At 39.6% G+C, this 11417-nt stretch overlaps 2 protein-coding genes across 7 annotated transcripts in view; both read left to right on the forward strand.

The window, feature by feature from the left end:
• Nucleotides 1–5736, forward strand: part of cfap74 (cilia and flagella associated protein 74) — a 64413-nt gene extending 58677 nt beyond the window's left edge. For 5 of the 6 annotated variants that reach the window (XM_036007919.1, XM_036007917.1, XM_031286230.2 and 2 more), the window contains exons 37-39: nucleotides 2016–2152; nucleotides 2878–3012; nucleotides 4686–5736. In XM_036007919.1, coding sequence (XP_035863812.1) covers nucleotides 2016–2152; nucleotides 2878–3012; nucleotides 4686–4790 — 377 coding nt within the window. In that variant the 3' untranslated portion in view covers nucleotides 4791–5736. The remainder of the gene's footprint in view (nucleotides 1–2015; nucleotides 2153–2877; nucleotides 3013–4685) is intronic. The other variant, XM_036007918.1, reaches the window with a different exon arrangement.
• A 4082-nt stretch (nucleotides 5737–9818) lies between these two features.
• Nucleotides 9819–11417, forward strand: part of gnb1a (guanine nucleotide binding protein (G protein), beta polypeptide 1a) — a 41479-nt gene continuing 39880 nt past the window's right edge. The window contains exon 1 of the mRNA XM_031286166.2: nucleotides 9819–10197. The gene's annotated coding sequence lies outside the window, so the exon portion shown is untranslated. The remainder of the gene's footprint in view (nucleotides 10198–11417) is intronic.

The following is an 11417-nucleotide window of genomic DNA, read 5'->3' on the forward strand; positions in this document are numbered from 1 at the left end:
CACCTCAACTGGCTCCTTTCGACGCGAAGGAGCAGCGGCTCTACTCCGAGCTCCTCACGGCTGACTGTGCTTCTCACCCTATCTCTAAGGGAGACGCCAGCCACCCTCCTGAGGAAACCCATTTCGGCCGCTTGTACCCTGGATCTTGTTCTTTCGGTCATGACCCAGCCTTCATGACCATAGGTGAGGGTAGGAACGAAAACTGACCGGTAGATTGAGAGCTTTGCCTTCTGGCTCAGCTCTCTTTTCGTCACAACGGTGCGATAAATTGAATGTAATACCGCACCCGCTGCGCCGATTCTCCGACCAATCTCCCGCTCCATTGTCCCCTCACTCGCGAACAAGACCCCAAGGTATTTAAACTCCTTCACTTGGGGTAAGGACTCATTCCCTACCTGGAGAAGGCACTCCATCGGTTTCCTGCTGAGAACCATGGCCTCCGATTTAGAGGTGCTGATCCTCATCCCAGCCGCTTCACACTCGGCTGCGAACCGATTCCGTGAGTGTTGGAGGTCACAGGCCGATGATGCCATCAGGACCACATCATCCGCAAAAAGCAGCGATGAGATCCCCAGCTCACCAAACTGCAACCCCTCTCCACCCCGACTACGCCTCGATATCCTGTCCATAAATACTACAAACAGGATTGGTGACAAAGCGCAGCCCTAGCGGAGGCCAACCCTCACCTGAAACGAGTCCGACTTACTGCCGAGAACCAGGACACAGCTCTCGCTTTGGTCGTACAGAGATTGGATGGCCCTGAGAAGGGACCCCCTCACCCCATACTCCCGCAGCACCTCCCACAGTATCTCCCAGGGGACCCGATCATACGCCTTCTCCAGATCCACAAAGCACATGTAGACCGGTTTGAACGCTACAAAACAAAAATATAAAAATGTATGTGTAGCATGCATTTGAAAACAGTCAGAAAATTGTACAAATGATTCATAATTGGATTTGTAGGAACTAATTAATAAAATATATTAGTGGAAGCCAAAGGATGTCTGGAATGGTAGAAATAAGACGAGGAGCCAACAGCTACGCTAGTGGCTCTGTGAGGCTGTACTTAGGCACAGCTAAATGCTAACTCTAGCATGCTAACATGCGGACATTGACAGCCCTAACAAACTGATGTTTAGCAGAGATAATGTTAATCAGGTTCACCACCTTAGTTTAGAGTGTTAGCATGCAAACATTTGTTAATTAGCACTAAATACAAAGTACAGCTGAAGCTGATTAAAATCTCATTAGTTTTGCAGGTATTTGGTCTTTTACCAAAGTAATGGACAAACAAATAAAGATTTTGAGCCAAAGATGACGCTTTATGGATGAATCCTCAGGGGGCTATGAATATCTGTACAATATTTCATCCAATTTCCATCCAATAGTTGTTGAGATATATGTCAGTCTGGACCAAAGCGGTGGACTGACCGACCGGCCGAATGACAGACAGACAAATAGACATTGCCATTTCTAGAGCCATTTATGTATTATTTGTATTGTTTATTTTTGCAGGGACAGTGCACGATTAAAAGTAATTGCACCAGAGTTTGCGTCTGTTGTCCCTGGGCAGGTAGACAAAAAAAACAGCAACCACAAAACAGCAAATACACTACATAAAACAGCACAATACATAAAAATCCATCAGTGTGGGAGAATAGAATCAGAATGATAAATACAATAACTACAAGGCAACCATTGGTGATGACACGTTTGTGCTGACTTTAGACTGGTTTAAAACACTGCAAAGCTCCTGAGTCTCTAATATTTGTGAGTAAGGACTTTCACTTCCCCACTACTTTAAGTGCCATTCCATGCCACAAGCATTGCTAACATTGCATTCAAATTCCTAAATCACGCCACTATTTTTTGCAAGATAGTTAGCTGGTATGAAAATGAACTGTACCAGCAAATTCCATTGACTCTGGTCTGCTGGGCATTACTGTAAAGTGAAGTGGAAGTATGATTTGTAGTAAATGGGCTAAATCTTGCGAAATATGGTCATGTCTATCTAGCAGAGTCAGAGGTGATGGAGAAGCCCACCATCCCTGTGCTGGTGACCCTGCGGGCCAGCTACAGCGCAGGAGTCATCACACCTGCAGTGAGAGAGCTGCAGGTGGGCTGCATCAGCTCCACACAGCCCAGTAAGAAGGTACTGTGATGTCATCAGATACTGATACTGCCAAATATTTCATCAGGTGTACTGTGATGCATCATAAGAGAGACAATAACCTATTTGAGGCAGGGAGTCACTTAGAATCATCATAGAATGAAATGCACTTGAGTTGTCTTTGCCTCTTTTGTGTTTGTTTTGTGATTGTAAATTGTTTTTATATGTAACTAACTTGTTCTGCTATCTTGGCCAGGTCTCTCTTGAAAAAGAGATTTTATATACCAATGAGACTAACCTGGTTAAATAAAGGTTAAAAAAATAAAAGACTCCATGCAAAATGCAATATCATTATAATACTGTATATTCATTTGTTAATTTTACGGCTACCCTGTGGATTCAAACCTCTGTGTGGTCTTGTATTATGCTGTCAATATGGCATCGATCTGACTCCTCCATCTGTGCCCTTTTTAAGGCCTCTAAAAACCAGTATTATAAATAACTAAAAAAGCATGCCTCGTAAAATTCTGCTGTCATGTTTCTTCCTCTTTTTTCAGCAAAATTAAATAAATAATTGGCACAATTAGAAGGACAAAGCATAATTATTCATAGATTATGAAGTGAAAAGTGTTCAGATGAAATGTCAATAAGCTTTATAAACTCCAAACCATGTTTCAAGTTAATCGATTGGTGAAAAAAGAGCAGATGTATCAATTTTGTGTTGAATGTCTGTTTGGACAAATTATTTATTCTCTGTTTTTTACCAGAGTGGTGAGTTTTACTGGGATAACGCGGCATCTCTGCAGCAGCACGGCTTCAGTGTGGAGCCCACCAAAGGCACCGTGGAGACAGGCCACAAACGCACCCTCACTGTCACATGGACACCCTACTGTGGATACAAAGTGAGGATGATTTATATCACTGTTATTGAATTGGGGAAACAACCTTTACAGAAGAGGGTTCTTAAAGAAATGTTTGCACCAATCAGTATCAACTTAAAGATGTGTCTGTGGGGGTTTTGTTGAAAACATCTATATTTTACAGCAAATGCAAACTTTCAGATTTTTCTGCTGAGTGCTGACTTACAGTTTTTTTAGATTGCTAAACGACAGTGGGCACAACTGGAGTAACGTGCAAAACTCTAACCACAGTCGCACAGCAGCAGTTCATGTGAACCAAACTGTAGTTTGTTTTTCATTGCTTGAACACAGTTTTCAAAACTCTACAGACTTATCCCATCACTTTAACCACAACCTGCACAACACTGTGGATTTACAGCACTTTGTTCAAATGCTAACACACTGCTGTCAAAACTGTTGACCACGCATTCAAAACAGTACGGATTTCAGCCTGGTGCATTTCAAACATTGCTGATTGCAATGGTTTCTTGTTTTAGACTTGTTAGTGAACACATACTGTATATGGAGTATATAGGGAAAGCTCATAACGCCTTTTTTGAAAATAAAGAAACACCAAATAAGAATAAAACAGTTATACATTGTACCGTTTGAGAGAAACAGCGAACAGGTAAAAGAGCAAAGATACCAATATGTCCAGGTAAGATGACGTTACATACACAGTTGTGAAAATGTGGAAAACACTTCCTTTACTACAGTAAAACCGCGCACTTACTGTTTTTCACAAAGTAATGGAGGTGTAAGCAATGGGAACACCACAGTCATTAGTATTTAGAGATAATGTAGGTTCATGGAAAGACAAGACATCCAATTAGTTGATTAAAAAGAAACTTGTAAAACATCTGGACTATTACGTACCTTTAGTTTGTAACATTTCCAGTAATTACGTAAATTACTACAGACAAAATAAAAATATAAATATCTATTTACTGTAGGTAAGCAAACTGAGGTTTTTCATTCATTCTTGTTTACCTCAAAAATGGTATCAAATAAAAAAGGAAAGAAAATAATTTCACTCTTTTCTTATAGCAGATATTGATTAGTGTAAAGTCACTTACATTATTTAAACTGTAGAGATTAAAAGTTTGTATGTTCTGTATTGGTGTTTGATGCTAGTGTTTTTACTCTCGGTGTGTTCTGAGTGACGGTGTGTGTTATCTCAGTGAGGATTGTTCATAGTGTTCATTGTGGCTGCACTGAGCCTGTTTTGAGACGTGTGTGAAGAGTTGTGTTGCTTGGAATGAGTTTTACAGGTGATGTGAACTGTTTAGCTCAGGTGACTGTTGGTAATGCAGACTGTGGTGAGAGTTTTGCACATGTGGCTTCAGTTGTGACCAGTGTCGTTTAGCAATCGAAAAAAATTCTGATTGCCAAAACGTATTATACATGGAAAACTGCTCATTTACAGTGGCAACAGTAAAATAGTCACTGTTGTTGAGTTTTTGTGTGCTGATGTGTAAATGAATTAACACTGGTCATTTTAATTTAGAAATAGGTTAAATTTACGATAATACATAGTGAGTTATATCAGCTGTTATGACAACACCACAACCATTTAAACTCCTGTGTGTGTGTGTGTGTGTGTGTGTGTGTGTGTGTGTGTGTGTGTGTGTGTGTGTGTGTGTGTGTGTGTGTGTGTGTGTGTGTGTGTTTTTCAGCCCTATGAGGTGGTGCAGACATGTGTGCCTCTTACCTTGAAGGGGGATGAGACGAATGTTTACAGAGTCACCCTGATGGCTTTGGTCTCCACCACTACTGACTGACCTCTACAGTACCTGGATGCTGGCCAGTGTGAAAGCTGCTCACACACACTGGCACAATCCACAAAGACATGTGATACACCATGCATTTATGTGGCCAACATTGATACATGAATTGGTTATTTATTAATTGAATTGAATTATTAAAGATGCAATTAATTGAGTAGTGTTCTGATTTGATCCATTTTATTCTGCAGTGACTGTATAGCTTTCATGAGCCCTTCATGTTATGTTATGTTATGTTATGCAGCCCATTTATTAAAGCACCTGACTGTAGAACCTAATTCCACCAACAGGGGGTGTATGTAACGCCATCTAAGCAGCTAAGTTATATTAAGGGTGTGTCAGCTGATGTGAGCCAGCTCATGTATACAGTACATACTGTAGCACTGCTGGTACTATACCCATGAAGTGAAAGGAGACAGAGTTCACACTGAGGCCAAACAAGGTGCAGTCTGTGAAATGTGACACAGAATGAGCAGAGATTGATATAGATACATGATGGAAAACCGTAGTTGGGCATAAAAGCCACATGTATAAAATTATAGCCTATTGATCAGGCATATACTGACGTATTGCTCTAGTATATTGGTATTAATAGCTGTAGTTGGAGCTGTAAGCGTAATTGCTACAGTAACAGTAATAGTGGTAGTATCAATAATAGCGGTATTAATCTTAGTAGTATAGGCTGATGATTTTTTTTTCTTCCTGTAAGCTATAGATCAGCTATTGGCAGCTTCAATCTAAAGATATTAGGGTCAACCCATAGGTGTTTGGTTTAACTATTGTACTTTGGATATCCACCAAATAAGTGTAGGTGCAACACTGTTACCTTTAGCTTGTCAAATCTCCAGCTCACATATATCTATTCTAAGTTAGAGTTTGGCTTTAGCTTTTTAGCATTACTAACACTGCCGTTAAATGGATGTCAAAGTCAACAGAATTAGATCAAAAAATGCCTATCCTAGCCTATGGAGAATGTTATGAGCATTTTACAATTCTGAATTAGATCATTTCAGTTTCAAAAACCAAAAGAAATAATAATAATAAAAACATATTTGGAATGTTGTTTTTACATGGTGAAACAGGTAGTGAAAGAGCATTCGGATCATCACAGTGTGCATTGAAATTGATGCATTAGCAGCAGCATTGAAGGGTTTCACTAACGCTGCTGAATTAAATCCTTCTTTGTTTTCATCTTGTGGACAAATCTTACTGGCCAATATCTTATTGTGAATGAAGATCAAAATATATTTCACCTGATTTTGAACATTAGGGAGATCACTTCAGTCTGTCCTTAGGTTGTCACTCCGATCCAGAAGGCCTGCAGACTGTGCCCAGTACTGCACTAGATTGTTGCTCTTACAAGCACTAGGAGCCCCTAATGTCTCCACTGGCCCTCCAGTTGTTAAGGAATCGCTGGAATGTCATGGAATTTAAAGTGTTGTAGTGTATTTGAAATTGTGAAAGTTAGGGATGTTGACCTTACACTCTGGGGAAAGTCCTGGATTATAATAGTGTATTTTGAATGGGTCACTTTAATGGGACTTTTCTAGCTAACACTAATCTGCACAAAAGATCAAATCATACTTGCACACTGCTCTCTCGTTCCCAATTCTTCTTTTATTTTAAATGGACATGACAAAGTCTCGACCATTAAATTCAATGATTATTCTTAATAAATAAAACAAATAAATGGCCATTAACACAAAACATACAACATTATAACCACCTTTTCAAAAAAATATTTTGGTACAGCTCTTTGGACAAAATTTGTTCTCCAAAACCCAGAATTATATGAACTTAATCCAAAGGAGGTATGTGTTGAGTATCTGACACACTGTACAAGAAGGACCTACTGAAATTAGGTGTTTCCAGAATTCTTTTATGTTTCTTTCTTTATGTCTAAAAGATTTTTGGGAAGAAGTAGCTGATCTTTAATGCAATATCTACATTGCCCATTATCAGCAACCATTCATCCAATGTTCCAAAGGCACATTCTGTTTACTAATCTAATATCATTTTAAAAGGCTAACTGAGAAAACATTGGAGAACCTTTATATATACCTATATATATATATATATATATATATATATATATATATATATATATATATATATATATATATATATATATATTTTTTATATATATATACATTTTTATATAAATGTATATATATATTTTAAATCACATTTGACTGCATGATACAATGTAAAAATGTGTAAAAAGATCAAAAGGTGAAAAGTAGATATTTTGTCAATAGATTTCAAATGCATAAACTACTCCTTGGTCTACGTTTAGAGCTTCTAAGGATCAAACATGAAGATGAGCTTGCCACATACCAAAATAATCAGGACCAATGTACATTTTATTGCCATTTATTTAAACATTAGATTAAAATCATGCAATTGCTCCATATACATCACTGTATTATGCAAATAATTACAATCACGTTTGACATTTAGTTGATATGCAGAATAATCCAGTACTGACAGCAGCATAAACGGACAATCTTTCTCATCCAGATTTTTTTTTTTTACAGTATTACTCAGCTCACTTGATATACTCCTAACGGTGTCCAACTCTTTATGAAACAGGCCCGTGCATGTGAACAGCAGATGTCAGTAATGCCTCAAAATAGACCAATAGGATCTGACCTCTCTCAGAGATACATGCTGTAAGCATTTATCAGAGATTGTAGGAGATTATGCTAAATCAGATTACTGTACCCCAACCTGCCTATAAAAAGCAAGGTCATTATGAGCTTAGCCTCATGTAATGTCACTCGTTTTATGAAATGTATGAGATCATATTAGGCAATATTTGTGTTGCCATTTCGCCTCTTTTTCTAATCTGATTTTTTCTCTGATCTCTCGCTAATACTGTGAGATAGGGCTATTTACGGTCCCTGCTCTGTATGTGTGTGTGTGTGTGTGTGTGTGTGCTTGTGTGTCTTTGTCTGTATGTGAATACAAGCCATGGAGTTAATGAAAGTGAATGTATAAAATAATTCAGGAGAGTGAAGATGCTCATAAAGGTTGACTATCTTGGAGGCCATGCCCTTGTTAAGTAGCATATGTACAGTATATACAGTTACTATATTAAAACATAATGGTATATTTGTCATCATATAGTAAGTGATGCTAGTTATAAAAACAATGAATTAATGTTTCTCACAGAAGAAAATAGAAACATTGTTAGAACTCTCCTAATTTTTGCTCCATAATGATTATTATAATTACTGTTTGACAACACTGTTTTGTATTTATCACAACTAAATCAGAGCTTACGTTGACATCGAAAGCACATCGAGGTGTGGATTGTTCTCTTTCCGCTCTCGTGCAGATGAAGGCTGAATGCAGATAATAAGCTTTCTCCCCTGGGTGGTCTGAAGCTCTGCTAAAGAAGCTTCACAACACACGTATGCAGACAGGCAGGGGTGTATCCAGGGGCAACTAAATCTCACCAGCATTAACCTGGGCAGATGAGTCCCGGCGGAAACCCACACCCAGAACACAAGCACACACACAGGGGCAGTGTTTTCAACTCATCCTGTATCTATCTAGCACTGTTTTGTTTTTTTAAAGTTACAGGCAATTATTGTTCTATAATTGAGGATTGTTCATACAGGAAAGCAAGCCAGTTTCCTCCTACAGATTTACTTCCTACAGGGACACACAATTTTAATTGACACATGCTTTTTCAGAGTGCATACATCAATTATTTTAACTGCAAAATGTTACTGTCTAGAGACAACAGGGAAAAAGATCTGGCGCAAACAGTACATCCCCAAATGCTGGGCTACAGCAGACAGAACAGCGTTCTCTCAGGAGCGTTCTTCATCCAAACTATAGATGATGAAGCCTTTGTCTTCCCCCATCAGACCAAGCCCATACACACTTTGTTGTCCCGGGGGATGCCAAAGTGTTCCACGTCTCCAAGTAACGACTTAACCCACTGAGCATTAATGCCTTCTCTGAGCACTCTACCTAGACTACTGGTGATAACGATCAACTCATCTCTGTGTGCTGCAGTGATGGCCCACCCACAAACTCTCAGCACAGGAGATAAATCCCCATTGATTTCTTTTAGCTTGAACTAGAGCACAGAGGCATCAGTTCATACACTTCAAAGTATGGCAAAGTTAATATCACTTGTCAACAAAAACTTTGCCAGCTTGATTTGACCAGATTTCTGGGGACAGTGGCAATGACTGTTATGGTCTTACTAATGGATCAGTGTAATTGATTTGACATAGATTATTAAACTATAAGTGTAGAGAATATTTGTTTGTGAATGTTTTACTGATTGATTGATTTTTAATCAATTTTAGACTAAACATTTAAGTTGAATGTACATGTGGTAAAGATGTGTTTTGGATTTAGCCATGCAGGAAGCAGGAAAGAGCATTCACTTCTGTAGTTAAATTTGTGTTGCAGTCTGTTTTGGTTTGCAAATGAGACAGTTTTGTTGGCTTTAAGCAGCGGTTGTTGTACTTACATGAGTACAACAACCGCACAAGTCCTCAAACATGTTCATATCACGGACTCACAGAAAGACACTTGTGGCCATATATCTATTTTTGTAAAATCCAAGGGTCTGGTATGCACATTTATTGGGGATTTTAGAGTATACACTGTGTATGGAGAGTTACTATTGGTAGAACACTAGTATACTCATTACTAAATATTAAAATTAATTATTCGTGGTAAATTATAGTAAAAGTACCCACAAGAACCTGTAGAGCTGTGTAGGCCACAGTTTTAGAACCACTGGCACGAACAAGGGCTGCTGTGTAGAAAGACTGTTGTTCTAACCTACTGGCATGAGAGATGCTGATTTTCGGGTCACATCTGATTTTAACTCCTAAAATGAGCTAATTTCTAGAATAAAAAGCAGTGTTTAGTAGGTACATTTTATCTAGGTGTGCTGGTGTTACAAAAATGGCAGTATTTCCTGATCTGTTGGTCGCCGACCCTTCGCTGTGCGTTGTGACGCTGCCGTAACGTGGGGTTTCCCAGACCTGAGTGCAGGGTTACCGCGCCCATCTCTGCTGTTTGATGGCCGGAGGAAGAAGCGACTGAGATCCTGGCGTGAAGGAAGAAAAAGAGGGACGACGACGGTGGGAAAGACAATAAGGGATTTTTGTTTTGAGTTGGAATTTGCGTTGAAACGGAAGAACGCTCAAACGGGACTCTGACACGTCTTTCTGGGTGAACACCGACTTGTCTCTGCGCCTCTGTGCCGGTGTGTCTCCCCCTCGGCGGGTCAAAAACAGGGTTCGGGGAGTGCCGCTCCTCGGTAGCTAAACTAGCTAAATCTTAGCGCCTGGGCGGAGAGAGGAGAGACAAGATTTTGCTGTTTCCAGTCAATGTGACATAAACAACGGATACCCTCGACTGAAAGCGGGTAAGGTTATGTTGATATTTTAAGTTGCGCTTCAGGAAATGGATGGTTAAGTGTCTGTGCCGTTGGCTAGCATCTCGGGCAGGAAAGATGAACGAAAGGGGTTAAACTGGGTTGAGTGGCTCCTCCGTTAGAGTTAGCTGCCGTTAGCCTGCTGCTAGCTAGTCGTTTGTGCCAAGAGAGTGGGTGGGGGGGTCACTGTTAGAGAAACTTAACGCACTGCGTTAACCCAGATGTGAATAAACCAGTACAATATTTAGCTGGTTTGATATATATTGGTTCTATCCGGCATGCTGGTAGTCCATGCCCAGGGACATTGTTAATTAACATTAGCTAGAAGGTTAGTTGGTGACAGCTCGGTAACGTTAGGTTAGCCAGCACCCCTCTCCAACGTCCGGGTATCTTTCTCCTTCTCTTAAGAAATAAGCTGTCTGGATTAAACTGTATCAGCATTGCTTTAGTAGTCCATTTACCCGAACAATATTTTAATTCAGGGTGTATTATAGACGTAATAGTGAGCCCAATTATCACCAACATATTGGATCTGTATGTCGGCCCACATTTCACATCTTTAGCGTTATTCTATGGCTAACGTTAGTGATTACCAGGTAAGCTAACATTAATTAGTCGCACATTACTCTGTTTAGTGTTGACTAACGTTATGCGAGCTATGTAAGATAATGGCCACATAGGTGCAACTTCTTATACTTGCACAACTCAAACGTGAACAGAGTTTGGATTTACTTCCTCCCTGTTGAAAATGTGTAGCATCATGCAAATGACAACGAAGGGAGTCTAAAAATGGCTACTTCACCAACAGAATCACCACCACCCCCACTATTCCGTAGCCAGTCCATACAAGTTAGCCAGCAGTGACCACAGCCTACGTTTGCAGCCTGGTATGGCTGATTTGGGTGTGTATATTCTGAACATGGCAGCCAGAACAATTTACTGTATCCTTAGTGAATATGAACGGTGTTGTTGTTAAGTGCCGCTTTTATGTAAAACTCGTGCATTGAAGCGTTCATATTTGCCTTGCTAAAATTGTTTAACGTTACCTAATACCGAATTTCGTAGTTGTGGACATTTATTTGACAAGCTATGGTTAAACGGGCTAGTTCAACTAACAGCATTTAATTCAGTGAATCGAAACCAAACCATCATGGATTATGGCTACTGTATGTCACAGCTATATGTTAACATTCCCACGTTTAGTCTGCAGA

The sequence above is a fragment of the Sander lucioperca genome, chromosome 12, assembly GCF_008315115.2.
Source record: "Sander lucioperca isolate FBNREF2018 chromosome 12, SLUC_FBN_1.2, whole genome shotgun sequence".
Lineage (NCBI taxonomy): Eukaryota > Metazoa > Chordata > Actinopteri > Perciformes > Percidae > Sander > Sander lucioperca.